We start from the raw sequence: 19,547 nt of genomic DNA on the forward strand, positions 1-19,547 counted from the left end.
AGTCCGTCCCATGCTGCGGAAATAATGGATTGACAGAAAGAGGACTGACATAACGAAGGCCATTTCAATATACAAATCCGTGCATTAAGAAAAGCTTACGTACGCTATCATAAGATGGTGTAAAGCATGAGAACCCCCAATCGACCTATCTGGCAGGAACTGGGGTAAAATAGCCTTAAGGAAAACACAAATCCTACCACTAAAGTAGTACCAAAAGCAACTGCTCAAACAAAATACGTATGTTTCAGGTGTAAGTAATGTCACACTCTCCCCACCTCCAAGTGCTCAACCCATATTATTGACATGAAGTAAACCGAGATACCTGCTTGTTGGTGAGCACCACCTCACACAGCAGAGAAAACAAGGACAAGAGTGAACCCTGAATAAGTGTCGTATGTGCAGTTCAAAGTGGATAACCTGGGTTCACAGCGCTTCATAGAGAAACAGCCACTATCAACCAAACTTATTGCCCCTTCCCTCAGGTCAGCTAAATGACTTGCCAAATATCTAAGAGGCAAAACTAGAACAAAACAGGAATCTTACTGCTTTGTTATTTTCTGTAATCATGAGATGTCATTGGCCAGAGAACTAAAACCCAAACACATCTAGGTGCTTAACCTCAGTCAACAGAAATGAAACATTAAGAGGCTTCATTGATTTGGGCCTAACCACCCCACTGTGTAAGACAAGCCACAAACAGTCCCCAGGAACAAGGACAGCCGGCGTGATGCGGAGGATGCAGCTCACCACCCAGCTAGGGAAGCACAAAACACTTCTACTGGAGAAGCAGACAAAGACCAGCAGTATCTGAGCCTTTGGGGCCAGAAGGATGAATTTCTCACTGTGTCATCAGGCACCGTCCCCCGGGCCAAAGCAAGACGATTCCACCACACAGTTCCCGGGGTTTTGTCCTGCCTGATGTGAAGCGTCCCGAGCAGAGCGAGTCTCAGCGGGACGAGGGATGAATTAGCAGCAACACAGCTCTCACCCCGAACGATGGCGACGAGCTTTCTCCCGCACTTCCAGCGCCTTGGGGCCGGCTCCTTCCCCTCCCGACCTCCTTCACCCTTGCAACGTCCAACCTGCGGTCGCCTCCCCGTTACCGCACACGCCGCTCCCCCAACCCCCCAGCTCTCCCGCCCAGGCCGGGCCTCTCCCGCCACCCCCCAGCCCCAGGTTTGCGCAAACACCGCTCGGGCCGTCGCTGGGTCACGGTGCCCCGGGACGCCGCGACACTCCGACAGCCTCCCCGCGCCGCCCCGGGGCCGGGCCTCCCGCCTCGCTGCTCCCCGCCAGCGCGGCCCATCCGTGCGCTGCCGCTGCGGAGGCGGGAGAGCGGGGCGCGACCCCGGGCCGGGCCGGCCACGAGGGGAACGACGCGAGGCCGGTGCCGAGGGGGCGGGGGGGGGGGAAGGCGGGCCGGTGCCGCTGAGGCGGCGGCGAAGCAGCTCCCGCCCGTCAGGGAAGGCCCCACGGCAGCCAAACCCCCGGCCCGTCCGCAGCGCCGCACTCACCACGCTCCGCGCCGGCGGCTGCCGCTGGGCCCGGGCCAACCCGGAAGTTGGGGCGGAGCTTACCCCGCCTCGTTTCCCGCCTATCTGATGACGTCACTTCCCGCGCGACGCAGTCCTTGCCCCTCCCACCCACCCGAGGAGCCCGCGGTCAGCCCGGCGCGCGCTGGTGGCGTCACCTCCGGGCGACGGCGAGGAGGCGGCGGAGGCCTGGCGGGCACGCGGCAGGTAAGCGGGGGGCGGCCGCCGGTCCCTCCCCGAGGGACACCCCGCCCCGGCGCTGCCCCCTCGGGCCCCGCTCTCCTCCTTCCATCGGGTTCGGACGTACCCGGTGCTGGCCCGCCCGGCGCAGTCGCTTCCGCCGCGGGTGGCCGGTGCGCGGGGTCTGGCAGTGCCGGGGCTGCCTGGGCTGCCGTAGCCCTCGGTGGAGCTGGAGGCGGCTCGGCTCCGCCCCTCACTCCCCTCCCGGGAAGTTGCCTTCTGTTGGATTTTGGGTATTGACTTAAACCGCGTCCCCCCCATCCCCTTTTTTACCATTTTTCTCACTATTTTTAGGTATAACTGTCACGTAATTCGCGAATTTTTTCATAGTTCTGCTTCCCGTGTTGAAAGCCATCAAGGGCTGTAGGTTGTGCCCTGTCACCGGTGACGTGTTGGCAATTAGAAAGCTGTCGCTGGGAAAGCAGATCCTACCCCGAGGAGGGGGTCTCTGAACATCCTTTCCCAATGATGGAGTAGGGATTTTTTTAACAAATGTTGTCTCCAAATAACCAGGTGCACTCTCACAAGATAAAAAAAAAAAAAACAAAAAACCAAACGCTCGAGTAAATGTGTCTTTCCCCCGCCTTCCATAGGCAGCCTTCAAAATCCATCATGGATTATCTCTCGAAACCCGGGTTCCTCAGCGTCATCGCTGGAGTCGCATGTGGAGTGTGCCTGGGGTGGGGCATTCGCGGGAGGCTCCTGAGGCAGCCCAGAGCCGGAATGACCGCCCCTGCAAACAACCTGGGGAGCGAAACAAGCATCATGGGCGAGTCCGGGGAGTTCAAGATGGTGCTGATTGTCCGCAATGATTTGAAGATGGGGAAGGGTAAAGTAGCAGCACAGTGTTCCCACGCTGCTGTTTCCGCCTACAAGCAAGTTCAGAGAAGAAATCCTGAACTCCTGAAACAGTGGGAGTACTGCGGCCAACCTAAAGTGGTCCTCAAAGCTCCCGATGAAGAGACTCTGATCCAACTCCTGGCTGATGCTAAACACCTCGGACTGACTGTGAGCTTAATACAAGACGCGGGTCGTACTCAGATAGCTCCGGGCTCCCAGACAGTCCTTGGGATCGGACCGGGACCAGCTGATGTTGTAGATAAAGTTTCCGGTCACCTGAAACTCTTCTAAACCAGGGACCAAAGAAAGCTGAATGCATTGATGTAGGGCAGTACTGAAGGGATTAAAACCTAAGTTTGGGGATTTTCTCTCAATATAAATAAAGTAATCACGTTTTGTAAAAGATTTAGATTTGCAAAGTTTGATATTAATGTCTTTCATGAGTTTCTGTAGCGCATTCTAAAGTGGGAAGGGAAGTGCTAGGCTGGGTGGAGCTGAGGAAAGTAGAGCTGGCGGAACGTTGCTACGCATAAGAATGAACCCAGTGTCTTTAATTAAGACTTGTGCAATTAATTGAGGATTTTGCTCTTTGATTTACTGGCTGAACAAAAGCATTACTAGCATTTAAGTGAATTTGTCCCATGTGTTAAAAATTATAGGTTTCCCCCCTCTGCCTTACAGGAGGTTGTGTTGGTTTTTGTTGGTTTTCTGGTTTTTTTGTTAGATTTTTTTTTTTTAAGAGATACATTCTTTAATTCAGAAAAGATTGGCTGCTGAAGCAGTTAAAATTGCCCCATAGAGCTGGCAGTAGCTGTAGCCAACTTCCTGCACAAACTGCTTCTGAGTTAAGTGATGCAAGAGCTTGTAACTGGTGTGGGACTGACCTCGTGAAGGAGGCTTTGCAACCCAGACCCTGGGAACCAGTAAACAGCTGTGGGGAGTGGCCGTGAGCCACACGCCTTTGCGGAGGTGTTGGGGGAGCTACTGCGTGTGCAGGAACCCGCAAGCAGGCCCGGTTTAGCCAAGGTTCAGGATGTTACCTCACATACAGCTTGTCCTACAGGGACTAACTTAAAGCCTGTTTTACTTGGGATTAACAGGTCTCGGGTTTAAGGTGGTACTGTGAATTCCATCCTCGTGGCTCTGCTGTAGCTTTAACACTGTGAAACGCTGCACTGCTGATCACAGACTTCCTGCAAGTCTGTTCCTGTGAGAACATCTTCTCCGGCCTCAGCCCTGGCTCCACGTTCAATACCTATGAAATATGGTGTAAGAGAAGAGAAGGATTTGTCTCCATCAGTCAGACTGACAGAGCCACAGGGAGCGTCAGAGGGGCTGAAATAAAAGCATAAGCAAGTGCAATAAACAGAGACTGAGGGAGTTTTTATACTGTACCTCTTACGTAAGCATAATACTTCGCAAAGACTGGCACTACTCACTGCAGACTTTCGCTCCACCCCTCTCTTGAACAAAGACCTAGAGCCTGGGCAGGTTAAGCCCCCCCTAGCTGCCTACACCCCCCATTCCACAGGTGCTCGGATCACACCCCGCAACTGCGGAGGCAGAGGAGGAGGCGGGGCGTTAGCCTCAGGGCTGGAACCTGACGCTGAGCAGAGCTCCTGGGTACCAGAGAGGAGCCTCTACAGCTATCACAAACGGGGCCAGTGCAGTAATGCTCGTTCCACTCAAATATGACAGTATTCATAGAGAAACATTTAAGTCAATTTTATTTGAAGCTAAATATATTTAAGGCAACTTACATACCTAGAACATGATCTCAATTTAACTGACACACCCTACTACAATCCTAATGTATCATCTGCACAAATACGCTGTAGTTGACCACAATGCAGCCAACTATTGCAAAGTGCTATTTTTCTTCTCTCTGGCATAATCTTTCTATAGGAAAAGCGTTACATATTTTCTTGTATTGCCCCCTCAGTGCAAGACCCCACTAACGGTCTCCGTTGCTGCTCTTCTAATGGCCCCTCATACCCTTGAATGCACGTGCCTGCATGCCCCACACTACTAGCACTGTAATACTTGGCTCGAGTTCAGAGGTCCTTTTTGAAGACAGTAAAGTGAAGCTACCACTATGCAGCATGTCCACAGTCCAGTAATTTATTTTTAAATTGAGTAATTTCAAATTGCACAAACAAAACTGAACAGCAATATGCTTGAATTCTCTCTTCTGTACACTCAAAACAGTGATCTAAAACACCACAATATCCAACATACACAAACCTCAGGGCAGGGTTAGTAAATACACAGATTGGAATCATGGTGCTCTGTTCCTGAATGGAATGTCCCACAAAAGCACAGGATACAGCACAACGTAAGGTCATCTGTTACATATGGAGTGAGCAAAAAGACACTAGCATTTTCTATATGCATAACTGGAAAAACCTGCATAGGTTAACTTTTACTCATTTTTAAGTCAGGCAAGGTTGTCTGTACGCATTTTAAATTCTTTTAGAGCTATGCAATCCAACCAAGGTAGGATATGCTGATTAGTGTTGTCTCTTGTCAGCAGTCTTGCAAGGTCAAATACAAGTATCTTCGCTTTAGCTTTCTCCGAATATACAGTGAGACTTAAATGCGTTTAGAATAGACAGTACATACCATAAGCTGCTCACATACAATGAACTTAAGATTCAATATTAGAGTGTAACACTATAGAGTGCAAATCAGAATCTTCACAATAGACTTAATGGTAATAAGCAGTCCTGCGAAAGCCCACTTGAACAAAGTCGTTTAAACTATTCCCCTTTTAAAGTAAAGTCTAAATGACATGGAATGTGAAAAAGATTTAACATAAGTGATTCAAATAGTTTGCGCTAGAAAAAACAGTCCTTCATGAAAGGTTACAAGAACACGAGGCAGAACTCTTTGCTTTTCCCTGTTATGAATTAAAGCGGGGAGGGACGGTGGAGTTTCAGTAAGAAAATATGCTAGCTCCAAACTGACTTGTGCTGCATCTTACATGCTGTACCCAAAGCCAGGCTGCGGTTGCCCGTAGGGGGGTGCAGTGTAGCCATAGCCAAAAGGTGCTTGTGGAGGAACTGCCACACTGGGTCCTGCTGTCAACATTAGCTGTGGCTGACCTGCAAGACAGAACAGCGTCATCTTTATTCCGAGAGTTCAGTCAGCAGAATTCCTGCACCTTCCCTGGAGACGTTTGCGTATTTAACAGTAACTCCCCAGTGTGAGCTAGGACAATCTGAAATCCTGCAGCCCATACCCAATCTTAGCAGCGGCGTTAGCGCTGTACTTTATCTAGTATTTTGGAACACGTTCCCTTGAGACTCGACTTCACATGAAGAACGTTCCCATTTCCAAGGACTTCCTTGGCAAAAACCACGTCTAGGGAAGCACTGATTTAAAAGCAAAACGTGTTAGTGACAACACAAGAGCTAAAGCGTTACCATAAACGATAGGTTGTGTTTCCGTAGCTTGCTCCTCTTCCTTTCTCAAAGACTCCGATGCATCCAGTTTATCCACCTGGAATTGAGACCAACAAATTAAAACAACTCCTCTCAAATAGGTACTTACTCATGGCAGAGAAGTGGAAAAGCCTTAGTGGTATGTTAACACCCATCAAGAAAAGGAGACCATTTACAAGTTAAGATCAATTCAAGTAGCAATGTTGGTACTGGTGCAGTCAAGATTGTCCGTTTCCTGAAAAAAACCCTAATTGAGGGATTTGTAGAACTTCTTTGAAAGCTCACTCCAGGCTGAAGCTTTGTATGAAAGGTCCCACACTGGACTGGAGCCGCTCTGACATCAGTGAGCTCATGAGTCACTGTTGCTCCAGCTGCTTCAAACCAACAGCCTCAGGGCACAAACCCGGATTTTAGCACAATGTCAGTCGGAGACCTTTGGCACTGGAGCAATTGCTAAGATAATGGCCGGACCTGGAGAAGTTTCCCTGAATGTAACATCGAGGCAAAATAATCTGAAGTTGGTATTGGTATACGGCAGACTGCAATAGCATCCGACATGTCACTTGAGCCTCAAGATTTCACTTTCCAAACCCATTCACTCATGCAATTTAAGTTCAAATGCAGAGAATGCATGTGTTTAAGACTTGATTTTTTTCCACTCTAGATCTGTGTGGCAGTCAGCCTAAACCCACAAATACTCAACTTGTTTGAGCTTAATACACAATAACAAGACAAGACTAGCCAGCTTCGCTCTGGCTGCACAGCAAGAGCAACTGTGCTGTTAGCCCACCCCTACAGAAAGGCAAGAGAAGAAACTTATTCTGTAGTGAAATAACTGATTGTTACTAAAACAGATTCAAGGAGACTCAGCATTACTACAGTCTAAGGCAGGCCCTGAAACTAAAAACCACAAAAATTAGGTATTGAAATTTTACCTGGGAGATAAGATTTAGAATAAAAATCAAAGACAATCATGCCAATTACTTTTTAAGACAACAAGACAACTCACAAACCAGATTAATCTTTCATTTCATTTGTGTCCTTGATAAAGGAGTCTGAAGACAGGTTTCCTGTACTTACACAGGGTTGGCATTACTTAAACACCCATGAGTTGAACAGTTTTCAGCTTAACTGTGCTATATCAGCAAATATTTGCGGCAGCTCTAACTGCTTTCTTCTGTTTAGTTGTGAATTACATGTGTTCCATAAACCTGTTAATTTGTAACCTCAATTAGAGGCATAAATCCAGGAAGTGGCGTAAGTCCTGAGCTTTCCGAGTTCATTCATTGACTGGGCTTTCATGACAAGCCTTTTTGTTGCCTCACACCAGTATCTGGCTTGCTGCTGTCAAAGAGCACAGGAGGATGCCAATGCTTCAAGACTCTTTTCCAGACTGCTGAGAACTGCACTGTTTTTAACTCGAATAGCAACACACTGAACACAGAAGCACAAGTTTAGAGATGCAAATCCAAGGAGAATGTGCAGAGTTTGCTGCTAAGCAGAGGCATTTGGCTTACCCGCACTTGGAAAGCCTCCAGCCCAGGACATTTAGTGCATTTTTGACTCAGTTTTAATGCCTCCCCTCAGAGCTAAACAAATATTTACAAAAACAAGCACAAGTTTGAAACCAGCCTGCAGGATGGTTCTTACACCACTTGCTTGAGCATCACCAGGTTCAGTACCCTACACGCTTGTAGCAAGATTTTTTTTTTTTAAAGGCTTTTCCACAGGGACTGCAATAAGCTGCAGAGGAAAAGTAACATGCATTCAATGTTATTGTGTTATGTGTGCATGAAAAAGAGGCAAAAGTACTGAAGCAAGAGTGAGGTCTGAAGATGACTGCCATACAGGCTCCCCCCAAAAAACCACACGCAGCCCACAGCAATGCCTTGTAGCTTAAGGAATAGTGGGATGTAATTGCAATGACTGCTACACATGCGTAGTTTATGCAAACACTGCAGTTCAATTACCTTTTTTCACACACACGCTTTCTTACTGCCTCACTTACTAGCTGCTGAAGGACCTTACACTATGCATTTTAGTCAGGTTAGCCTTGAGTTCCAGTGGTGTAATTACAGACATCTTGTCACTAAGAAGCAGTTTACATTTAGTCCATCTTCAAGCCATTTGTCAGTTTGTTCGCCCTTTGCTCAACCACATTAATGGAAAACTCATGCTAGGGCTGACCTCTGCTCTAAGGAGAATTGGAGTGGTATTTGTACAGGAGCAGATGGACAGAAACCTTAGAGATTGCCCTTCGGACGGGTAAAATTGCATAGCAAAAGGCAAGCCTCAGAAGAGCAATAAGCATTACCTTCTTTTTCTTTTTTTTTTTTTTAATGAGATAGCGGAGAAGTTTAGTGAAGCTGAAGAGCTTGGAAGGCAGTCTTTTTTTGCACAGCTACAAGAAATTTACTACAGGGAAGAGAACCACAGACTTCGTCTAATAGCTGAAGATTTAAGTTGCTTTGTGAACTAGAGCACCGTGTGGATTAGACTAGCACCATAAGAACTGGTCACCTGAATGAGGAAGAGTCTCTTCTGAAGCAGCTAGTATCTACTCTGCCTACTGTCAGCACGCATTAGTAATGGTCAAGAGATCAGAGACTGGATCACAGTCCTTAAACTAGCAACCGCCATAGTGATTTATGGTTCAGAAACAGTGGTCCAAGACTTAATTATTTCTCATCACAGGAGGTTTTTCCAGTCAGATTGGCTGTCAGGTAGTAGCACTTGTCTCTCCTTTCAATACCAGGTTGACTGTGATCCAACTGATCACCTGTATATGCCCTTCCTGATGATCTATTAGCTTATTAGTAGCAAATGAATCTACTTTTGTCCTACAGCACTAGCTACTCGTAGAGTTAAACAATTTGCATATGCTTTAGTGATATTTTGTTTGGGGAAAAAGCAGCAGCAGTGTAGTAAACTTAGGAAAGAAAAAAAAAAACTCATGCAGAATCCTTAGACTTAGTCTTCCAGACTTAAAGATGGAAAACAAGAATCAACTTTCACCTTTTCCTTTATTGCATCAACCTGCAAAGGAATTCAGAAGGTGCAGCTTAGAAAAATCAAATTCCATATTTAGCATATAAAAGGTAGAAACAAAAGCGTCAGGGAAGAAGTTATTAAGGTACAGGTGAGTAAAAACAAAGATACACCAGAAGTATCTGCTTTAGAAAGGCAGCTCTGCTTGTTGCTAGACCTTACTTCACTAATTTCATTAGCTACACTACAGCTATATCCTCGTCTTTTAGCAGGCCATCAAATTTTAATCTTTAAGAATCCTACTCCAAGACCACTACTCTCGAGAGAGGCCTAGTATTAGCTTGGTACATCAGGCATATCTGACAAGTAATGCTATTGCTTAGATAGCTCCCCACCTCCCCCAAAATACAGCAAATAAGGACAGCAAATTGCCATAGGACTACAGAGTAGTCCTGCCTTTAGAAGTAACAGCCAGGCAAATCTCGACAAACAGGCACTCTAGTCTTCACAGACTTAAGTTTGAGTTGAGCTTTTACTTCTCACAGAAAGAGTCTTCATCATTAAGGAATTTACCCTGTTTCACTGGAAAATACTCTAAAAGCTTTGGCTGGGCAAATCTTGCTGGTGAGAGTTGGTATTTAACTCAAATCTGGTTCAAGTCTGACAGAGCATTACCAAGCACTTCCCCCATCCTAAGTCACATAAACAAAAGCTGAGTCATAATTAGTGCCATTAAGTATCAGAGCCACGTTTTGGGGTTAAATGCACAGCAGACCAAGTTATCTCAAGATGTAGCTATAAAGCTTTTTTAGTATACAACCTAGAATTTAGTTAGAGCTTCATCCCACTGGGATTCCTGACTGACAGCGTATTAAAAGCCTGAATCCTGCAACTACTTTAAGACGCTGCCCATGGTCAGGCAAATACTACTGATGTAGGTTCTGTAATTGGTAGGTAGGCTGGAGTCTGCAAGTCTTTCAGTCTCTTAGAGGGCGAAGTCTCTCCCCAGATGGACTGAAAAATAAGTGTGGACATGGACAGACAGACATTTGACAAAGCCCATATCAATGTTAGTAGCAAGCAGACAGTCTCAAGGCAAACACCGCAGTGACTAACAAGCTTTCGGTGTTGGAGGAACACCTGCTCTTACCTTGGTCAAGTATTCCTTCATGACCTGAATAAAGTATGGCATGGCAAAGTCCATGATGTTGTGCCTCCACGCTGTTTCCAAGACAACATCTGGCCTTAGGAGATCGTAGCAGGTGAAGAGACAAGCACCAAAGCATTCTCTCTTGTTCTCCTGCAAGAACCACTGCAACAATTCTTCTGCCAACTCAGTATCTTTGGATTCTGAAGCATACTGCATTGCATCCTACAACAAGAGAGAAGCTGTTCAGCCTCAGGTGACATAGTACCACATCCATGTCAGTGACTGTATTTATCTAAGCTGCAATCTCTTACTGGCATTACAGAGAGGAGGCATTCTAGGACTTGCTTCCAAGAAAGCTGTCCATCTACTGCCACTACGCAGCAATATTTTCCAGATTAGCAACAGACACCACCCAGTGGCTTCCAAAAAGATGCAGCTTTACTAAAAAGCCACGGTGCTCCAAACAAGAGAAGCACACTAAACCAGACCTGTGCAGTGGAGTCTTACCTTATACAGTCTGTCTTTCTTACAGAGTTCTACACTCTGTTTCCAGCGATTGTTTCCTTTGAAGAGATACGCAGCAATTCTTCGGAACTCTATTAGTTCATGTTTCTCCAAACGTTGAGCAAGAGAAATGTTGTCAAAGTTGTCATAAGCATCTATAGAAGTCCTAAGAGCCTAAGTAGAAAAAAAGTTATTTGCACCTCAAACGTACAACTGCATCTACAAAGGTCCAAACATTTTCCAAAGATCTTAGCTCTGTATTCCTGCTTCTAGGAGGATAAAAGTATTCCAGCCAGACTTGCAGATTTTTTATTTTTTTTCTTTGGTGAAGCTGGTGTTTGACCCACACATAGTTTAGGGTATTACAGGTAGTACTTTTCAGTAGTGATTGCTGCTGAGGTTAAGAGCCTCCGAGTACCAGACAGCTGTTCTCTGAGAACAGTAGAACAGCCAGACTCCAAAACTGTTTGCCCTTTCCGTGAGTTCTTTCCTTAGTGCCCTCTGTTTTAAATAAAATCTCATCTGTCACGCCCATAACAAAGTCGCCACTCTATTCCCAGTAGGAACAGCCCAAAAAGCTCCCAGAAAGCCACTAACAGTTTTCCACTTAATCCTTGGCTAGTCACCACTAGTTCTGTCTGAAGTGTCAAAGAACATATACTTAAGGAATTCAAGTTAACAGCAAGAAGGTAAAAATCTACTGAAAACAAGAGAAACCTGTGTTTCTAGACATTAAATGCAAAGTAAGAATATCAGGTTAATATTGACACAGAAGCCACCTTGAACAGAACTTTGAAATTCAGGAATAGCCGTTTCTTACAAAGCACATACAACATGCAAGTCAACACCTGTTCCAGATATTACTGTTTCAAGACAAGCCATACCTGGTAGTCTTCTTCAATAATGAAGAGGTTGTTCAGGGACTCATTCACCGATTTGTTGTTGTGATTTTGAACAGAGCGCAGGTAAGGCTTAACCAGTGGTAGCTGTTTAACCTACAGGGAATCGGGGAGATAAATTTAAGTCAAGATAACTTTTTGTAGAGGTGTCCTAGCATCTTCCCTGCGAGGCAGTGAAGTAGCTAAGAATTTTAAAATGCTACTACAGCTAAATGCTTTTCCAACTGCAACTTCTTTGATCTGGATAGTAGGAAAATTACCTTTGTGAAGAAGGTGACAGCACGAGTGTGGTCAAGTCGAGGGGACAACACCATCAGCAGATCATTGAGCAACAGAGGTTTAAATTCCAAATAGAACTGAACTGCCTTGTAATACAGCTCCACATTGGCCACCTAGAGATGAGTGAGGATGCATATTCAGAGCAGAAACTTGATTGTAGAGAAATCCACGTGAAAGACAGACATAACCACAGGTATTCCAGCACAACTGAGCCACCCATCCAAGATTCATTCTTGTCTCTAGAAGTCTCTTTAGTTACTGTAGTTGACTTGCTTTGAAACTACGGGCCAATATCAAGAACTCTGAATTTTAAACAGGCTACTAGTGAAGGAAGAGAACTGAAGTGCACATAGCAAGAAATTTACCTCCTTTCACCAGGAAAGTAATACCTTAGTGATGATATCTTTGAACTGGCCTTCTTTCCAAGCATCTGTTGGGTGATTCATCATTGTAATTATGGCGTTATCATATTCTTCATACTTATCATACAAGAACACCAGTTCAGCCCAGAGATGGGCTTGTTCTGCAGCTCTCAGAACCTAAGCAAAAGGCACATTAGAAATTCCAGTTAACAGATTGCTATCAGCGTCCATCAGTGCTCAGGCTTTAGTGCAATTACTAACGTCAAGAGCTGCTATTGCCAAAGCTAGGGTACAGACAATCCTGACAGATGCATTTCAAGTTAAATTTTAGGTCTCAGACATTCACCTTGGGGATGTTGACTCTGGACCAGAAGAGCTCCAAGTGCTCCCTCATCTTCTGTGGCTTGAATTTGGAATAGAGAATTGCTAGCTCTGTAAACATCCCCATGTGTGCTCGCTCAAGCCCAAGCGCTGCTTCCAACATAGTTATCAGCTCTTCAAAGTAGCCACGATCCTAAGAGATACAGGCAGTTAGAGGTGTTTCACTTTAGGAACCAAACTGACTCTTAAATTTCCAGTTTTGGACAGAGTTGCCATGAAGAATATACTGACTGTATAACAGGGGTCAACTTAATTACCTGGTAATAGTTGATTAGCTCTTCCAACTCATCTGCATGCACTACAATATGGAGTCCACACATCTGGGCCAGGCGGAACTCTTTGCCATCCACACAGGCAAAGCAGACCTGGAAATGACAATTGCATTAGTGCTTATGATCAAAACTTCTGAAGAGGCTACAGCTTTGAAGTCCCTTAACTTAGTCAGAAAGTTTACCTCTTTCCATGTGCGAGTACTGTTTGCTTTCCGAGCACCATCCACAGCTGCCTGGTATTCACCTAGGTGAACTAAAGTTGAGGCTAACCGGCCAAAGTTGGACACGTTGTTATACAACAGCTTAGCTGCTTCATACATCTTTTCATCGTAACAGCGATCGCCAACCTACAGGAGAGCATAACCAGGTTATTCTTGCAGCTTTTCAGTCAAGGGCTGAGATGAAGTGGGTAGCGTTCAAGCCATTATCAGACTGGAAATGTCCAAGATCTACCCAATATATCCCAAAAGACAGATAGCCCAACACCCCTCGGGTTAGCAAGGCCTGCAGGGCCTGCTGCTGTGATTCAGCAAAACTGAAACCAGTCTCACTCACTTGCTGGATGTGTGCGTTGTTGGGTCCATTGATAAACTCCTCTAGCTCTGCCAGACGGTTTGTTTTAGCAAGAGCAAAGATTAATTCTGTTTCCACATACGACTCCCGGGCCTTCTTGCGTGCCATCTGAAGATACTTCACCAGTTCTTCCCAGTTTCCTATGAAACAGAGTTCAGAATGCTTACTTTCCCCCATTGAGGACATTTGTGCTTAAGCTATGCTACCAGCTCAACCTGTAATTCTACCTCTATTCTCCAACAATCAAGACTGGCCTTCATACTACATGTACTACATTGGATTAATAAAACAGGCCTAACTAAAATCCTGTTATTTAACTGCACACAAAGATCTCCTTAGTAGCAACTGCTCTGACAGAAGCCTCTAGCTAGCTAAAGAAGTTTTAAACCACCGATTATCTGCAAACGGAATACACCATCTTCTCCTTTTTTCATTTAGGACAGTCTTTGAAGAATCAGATTCCTCTTCTTGCATCAAGATACAGGTTTGGCAGAACTGCAGTTTGAGCAGACCACGCACAAGAGCTGAGCAACGTCAACAGCAAAGACATAAATAAAACTTAATGGTTACCACTGGCATTGGCAGCTTGAACAACTTCCATGTAGGAGGAAGGATCATCTGCTTTAATATAGGAGTCAATTGCTTCCTTTACCATGCCCTTCTGAAGCTGTGCTTTAGCCAGCTGACTCCACACAGCAGGCTCATTGCAGCGTTCAGCGAATTCATACGCACGATCCAGGTTTCCAATGTGCTCTATTAACACCTAAAGAAAGGGTTCATGATCAGCCACTATCTATAAAGGTCAGTTTTACAAGACACTGAGCTGTGTTTATCTTAGTTCTTCAATGGATCCAGAACTGCTTTTAAAATAGGGACAACTCTGTACAACCCACGCAGCAGGAGCGATTTTAGGCTTACAAAGTCTCACTTCCTAAGGGGTTCAATATACAATGTTTGTTCTACTTCATAAGACAAGACATGAAGGAGCTTTGGTCACTTTGCTAATTGGTGCTAAGTACCAAAGTCACAAATTAATGGCAAAGCCCTTGTGTGGGGACGCACGTGTCACAAGGAGTTATTACAGACTGAGATTTTAAAGTACCTGTACAGCTGATGTGTTGACATCAAACTTCCTGAAGATAGCAAATGCCTCCTCGAAAAGCTCATTGCTAATAGCTATATTGGCTATGTCCGGAGCATCATAGTTATCCAGGCGATTGATGTACTCCATGACACGGGTGCGATCAGCCTTAATAGCTGTAAGAATGAGAAGGTTCTGCAGATTCCTAAATAGAGAAAGAAAATATTAGTACATATCAAATAATAATCAAGAAATTCACCCTCTCCTGTGGAGAAGGTATTAGTTAATTTGCTGTCCCACATTACAGCAATTCGACACCTGCACCAGGTATCATTTCAAGTTTCCTGCGACACAGTTTTGACTTTACGCACCTGTGCTCACTGAACACAGAGTTATCAAGAACTATTTTCTCCAGCAGTTCAATAAGTTCATTTGGAAGATCTGCAGTCATGAAGGCCTTCACAGTAACGGAGACTTCCTCAGGATCCTGTGTCTCTGACAGGGCAGTCTGTACAACCTGGAGGCAGAGTCAAGCCATTGAGGGATCAGTGAAGTCAGGTACTAGCAATTCAAGTTAGGGCAACAAAGGCTTTCACTGTTTTGTGGATTATACCTGGTCAATCAGTGGTCTTCTGTAAGGGTTGCTTTCCAGTAGCACGCTGGCCCACAGTTCAGGGTCTTTACGACGAACTAAGTAGCGGGAAAGACTTTTGAAGAGGGAGTTTTCATTGCACACCTAGTGAAAGGCAAAGTTTATTGAGAGTGAAGCCACAGCTGTTGAACCTACAGCAGACGAGCTAATTGTATTGCAACATTAAATAAACCTGTCTGAGATGAAGACTAAAAATCTCAGGCTTTGATACTTCCATTAGCCTCCCATTCTAGGGTGTCCAGGGGAGTCTCCCATTTCTCATTACATTCATAGCCACCTATTCTATTAGAAGTGAGCAGTTCCCAGATTAATACTTTTTAGGAAATAAATGCTTTCATCGGTCATAAACCTGAAGAGCTACCCCCATGATGCCCAGGTTAGAACTTAACCCACGTGTCAGCTGCCTTGGCATACATACATTAATAAGTTCCAAATCGCACTGTCCACGCTCATAAGCCACACAGGCCAGGTGAGGGTCCCTCTTCTCACAGTACTTGCCAACAACTCGACTATCATAATAAGGGTTCTCACGCAGGAATCTTTCTGGATTGTTGTTGCTATCAATGTATATTTTGGCCAGCGCATTGTGCGTTGCAGGCTCCTCACAACCCTCGTGAATTCTTGCTTCTAGCCAGGGCAGAAGCAGTTTCAGCCTAGAAGGAAGCAGTTTTCACGTTAGATAGGTTGAGCAAATAAGAAAGTATCCACTTGCACAGTTTCTTCGTTATAGAAGTCAACTTCAGTGCAGGATAGTCAGTACTAAACCAGAGTTATAGCACTCTATTTTGACCTACATTCCAGTTCATTATTATAATGGTATAACTTTCTGACACTATGAAGAACATCACAACCTGAAGACTCTCATTATCTTGAGGCTGCTTAAGGAAGATCCCCACATCAGCCAAGAAGTAAGGCAGACTTTTGCTGCTTACTCACCCGACAGCAGCTTATTATGTCAGTACCAGCTTTAGCTATGTAATGAGGCCATGCTCTGATGGACCAGCAGTATAACCATTATCAGTCTGGCAGCGTTAAAAGACTTGTAGAAGTGTAATACCTGTTTCTTTTCTCAACCTCTGCAACAAGCTCATCAGTCGAAAATTGACCTCTCACTACAAGGATAAGGTTCTTGATCACATCTTCAGAGCAATCCACATCAAGCAGTCCCCCAATAACAACAGGCAGACGGCTTGGATTCACCTAAACAGGATCACTTAAAGAAGTCAGTGAGCTGTCATGCAGCACAGTCAATGCTTAGCCCTAGAAGTACACATGAAGGCTGCTTGTTAAAATTGACCTCAACTTCCTGCCTTTACTCCCAGCTTCCTGAGGCTCTGGAGAAGCTTAAAAGCCAATTCTTCAGTCAACAGGGGTTCACACCACAGTTCAGTGGCTCACTAACGCTCAGTCCTCATAGGAAGAGAGCCTGAGCAGCCAATTTGTCCCTGCAGGAAGGATAAAGAACTTCTCCACCCCCTAAAATGTTGGAAGTTAAAATTACCTTAAGTAGTCCAAAGTTATTCTACCAAGTTTTCCTCAAGAGACACATTAGCAGGGGTTACTGCTCAGCTTGGCTGAAGAGTAAGAGATCTGACTCATGTAAGGGCTAACTTACTGGAGGCCACTAATAGTAAGCATCAGTCTCAAGTATGAGGCTGTTTACAGAATACTTACAAACATAATGCCTACAGTTGCATATAATAGAAGAAAGATTGATCAGTTTGACTCAAAGCCAGGTGACAAATTGCAACTTACCTTCTGTACATAAATCTCAATATATTTTTGGAGATTATTTCTATACAAATACAGCACCAAATCGTGGACAAAGTCAAAGCGATCACATACAATGATGAGTGGCAACTGATCCGTGAGTTTAGCTTCCTATAAAGAGAAGAGTTTTAGTGATTTGGTTCTGTTCTTGGGCTTAAACAGACAAATAGTGTCACTTAAACTGTTAAACCAGTTAAGCCAAAATTCAGTCAACCAAATAATGACAGCTTACTGTTCAACTCATTGTTTGCAATATGGAGCAAGTAGGAATACTCACACCCACTTCAGGGCCTACAGCAAGAAGCTTTCTCAAGTTTAACCCTGCTCCTTTGCATGGCAAAGTCTACCAAGTTTTACAACACAACTATTACAAGCCTAAGCTATAGATAGCATTTTTAGCTGCCACTGGTGTTTGGTGTGCAGGATTAGCACTCTGGGATTTCAGAAGGAATTTAACCAAAACTAGATTAAGCTGTGCTTCGTTATGTAAAACTCACACAGAACTGACTTCAAGTGACATGGATCTTGTGATACCTTCTAACTATGGATTTAGAGAACAGTAAGAATCAAGCTAGTAGCAGTACTACTTAAATTGCTAATCAGATTAGTTATCTAAAAGCATACCAACTTTCAGCATAAGATTACAATGATCACAGTACAGAAGCTTAGTCTATGTGGCAGACACTATTCCAGATACATATTTCAGATTACTTATTTGAACATGCACATCCCAGAATATAATCCTACATATAAATTACATTTAAGGACTTTACACAGGGAGGCCTGTACTGGGAGATTTACCTGGTACATGTCCTGCACATTCCAGACATGGAACAGCACAAAAAACAATAGCTTTCATCAGGAATTTGACAGCTTGATAACATATCTTAGGTGGCTTGATCAATTTACATACCTTACACCTCAGTGACATCAGGTTATTTTTAGAGAATTCTCATTTGAAGAGTTTTGCCATCTTCAGATATGATCAGCAAAATCTAAGACTATACTATGTAATCAACAAACATGAAGGCAGGAAATGTTCCCAGATAAAGTTTTCCCCTCCCACACTGTTTCTCACGTTTTTCTAGCAGCGTTCCATTTGTCAATAAGCTCAGCACTAACAACAGGCTACAGAAGCTGAACTTGGAGCACACTATCTTTTGCCACTCTTCAGAAACGTTTCAGCAATCCCAGCAGTAACAACCATCACCTGTTTACACTGACTGGCACATCCTAGCAGAGCTAGACTGTGGTACACCTGGCTGAAATTTCAGCATGTATGAGTAAGATGAGTGAGGGAGATCAACCCTGAACTCTGAAGGCATTTATGGAATTAACTGACACTATTCATTTGTTTCTGTAGCTGCTCAGTTGAAGCCAATTACACTGTAAATGAGCATCAAGGTATGAACTTATTCAGCGTTACGGTTGTTTCTCAACCTTCGAGTTACTCATTTCTTATTTTACAGCAGACATCTCTAACAAGTTCTAGATGAGCTGATGCTATTATTACAGGTTAAGAGTTCAAGCCAGGTTAACCTTACTAAGAGCAGTAAGGAACTTATCTAACAGATTCTCCATTTTTTCGCTATTGTTCCAGGCTCAGGCTCTATTAGGAGGTACTGCCTTAAACCTCTGGTTTAAGAGGACAAACGGATCCGTAAATGTTACGGATCCATCTGTATTTTCAGAGCTGCCTCATTTCACCAGTGTCACACACTGTGTTTTATCAGAACCCCAAACAGGCTGAGACAGTCCAGTGCTACCAAACATTACCTTGAGGAAGTTTTTAACACGTTCTGGATCATAACAGTTACTTTCCCTGCAGATTCTTTCCACTTCTTTAATTTGTCCTGTCTTGCACGCAGCTTGAATATACTTGAAGTGCACATCTGGATCCTGGCTGAAGTTTACAATAGAGCCCAGGAAATAAAACAAACCTTGAGAGAAACAGTCAAGAGGTTATTCCACTAAAGCACTTGAGTTGGATCGGTATTAGTTGTTGAGTGTTCCGAGTTACAATTAAATAAAAATTTGAATTTGACAATTGCAGAAGTTTACAAAGACCTGAAAAAAAGATTCAAGCATTGTAATTGTCTTACAAAGACCAGATTGTCCTAGCTGAGTCGAGCCTGTTGTTGTTCCCCCTGTATTATCCAGATTAGTGTGTTATATGCAACTTTGATAAATACTGATGCATCATCATTAACTGCCATAAGTCAGCTTTGTTCAAACATCCAGCATGTGCCTTCCATACACCCCTAGACATGAGGCGAGGAAGAGTTCAGAAAACTAAAACTGGTTGCGCCCAAAAGCTACTACCACACCTTTCACTAAAACAAACCGCAAAAAATGCTTGCCACAACCCACAGCTAAAGTTCACTTAAAGCTGATGCCACATAATACTTGACTACTTTAGACAAATGACTGCTGCTATCCGTTCTCCAAATTCCAAGAGTCCAAGATTACATTGTGTTCTCAGGCTTTACAGAGGTTTTGTCTGAAGCTTAGCAAGATGCTGTCCAGCCCCACATCTGCAGAGATTTGATTGCTGACGTACCACCATGCTGACCAGACTATA

The 19,547-nt window shown here is 44.4% G+C and overlaps 3 protein-coding genes across 7 annotated transcripts in view; 1 reads left to right on the top strand and 2 right to left on the bottom strand.

Moving 5' to 3' along the window:
• Positions 1-1,593, bottom strand: part of VMP1 (vacuole membrane protein 1) — a 68,572-nt gene extending 66,979 nt beyond the window's left edge. The window contains exon 1 of the mRNA XM_074922599.1: positions 1,515-1,593. The gene's annotated coding sequence lies outside the window, so the exon portion shown is untranslated. The remainder of the gene's footprint in view (positions 1-1,514) is intronic.
• A 49-nt stretch (positions 1,594-1,642) lies between these two features.
• PTRH2 (peptidyl-tRNA hydrolase 2) lies at positions 1,643-3,015 on the top strand. The gene is made up of 2 exons (XM_074922864.1): positions 1,643-1,739; positions 2,366-3,015. The coding sequence occupies exon 2, from the start codon at positions 2,385-2,387 to the stop codon at positions 2,901-2,903; it is 519 nt and encodes a 172-aa protein (XP_074778965.1). The 5' UTR covers positions 1,643-1,739; positions 2,366-2,384; the 3' UTR covers positions 2,904-3,015.
• Positions 3,016-4,717: 1,702 nt separating this feature from the next.
• CLTC (clathrin heavy chain) overlaps positions 4,718-19,547 on the bottom strand; it is a 32,895-nt gene continuing 18,065 nt past the window's right edge. For 2 of the 5 annotated variants that reach the window (XM_074923180.1, XM_074923181.1), the window contains exons 14-32: positions 18,743-18,906; positions 16,952-17,077; positions 16,254-16,396; positions 15,615-15,849; positions 15,158-15,280; positions 14,916-15,061; positions 14,566-14,749; positions 14,034-14,226; positions 13,446-13,603; positions 13,073-13,237; positions 12,876-12,983; positions 12,584-12,751; positions 12,265-12,414; positions 11,857-11,988; positions 11,582-11,692; positions 10,701-10,871; positions 10,194-10,415; positions 6,038-6,113; positions 4,718-5,716 (exon numbers count right to left, since the gene is read on the bottom strand). In XM_074923180.1, the coding sequence (XP_074779281.1) occupies positions 5,592-5,716; positions 6,038-6,113; positions 10,194-10,415; positions 10,701-10,871; positions 11,582-11,692; positions 11,857-11,988; positions 12,265-12,414; positions 12,584-12,751; positions 12,876-12,983; positions 13,073-13,237; positions 13,446-13,603; positions 14,034-14,226; positions 14,566-14,749; positions 14,916-15,061; positions 15,158-15,280; positions 15,615-15,849; positions 16,254-16,396; positions 16,952-17,077; positions 18,743-18,906 (2,900 nt within the window). In that variant the 3' untranslated portion in view covers positions 4,718-5,591. Of the gene's footprint in view, positions 5,717-6,037; positions 6,114-9,070; positions 9,092-10,193; positions 10,416-10,700; positions 10,872-11,581; positions 11,693-11,856; positions 11,989-12,264; positions 12,415-12,583; positions 12,752-12,875; positions 12,984-13,072; positions 13,238-13,445; positions 13,604-14,033; positions 14,227-14,565; positions 14,750-14,915; positions 15,062-15,157; positions 15,281-15,614; positions 15,850-16,253; positions 16,397-16,951; positions 17,078-17,767; positions 17,780-18,742; positions 18,907-19,547 lie in introns of all 5 variants that reach the window. The other 3 variants (XM_074923177.1, XM_074923178.1, XM_074923179.1) reach the window with 3 other exon arrangements.

This window comes from Athene noctua, chromosome 19 (assembly GCF_965140245.1).
Source record: "Athene noctua chromosome 19, bAthNoc1.hap1.1, whole genome shotgun sequence".
In the NCBI taxonomy this organism is placed as follows: Eukaryota; Metazoa; Chordata; class Aves; order Strigiformes; family Strigidae; genus Athene; species Athene noctua.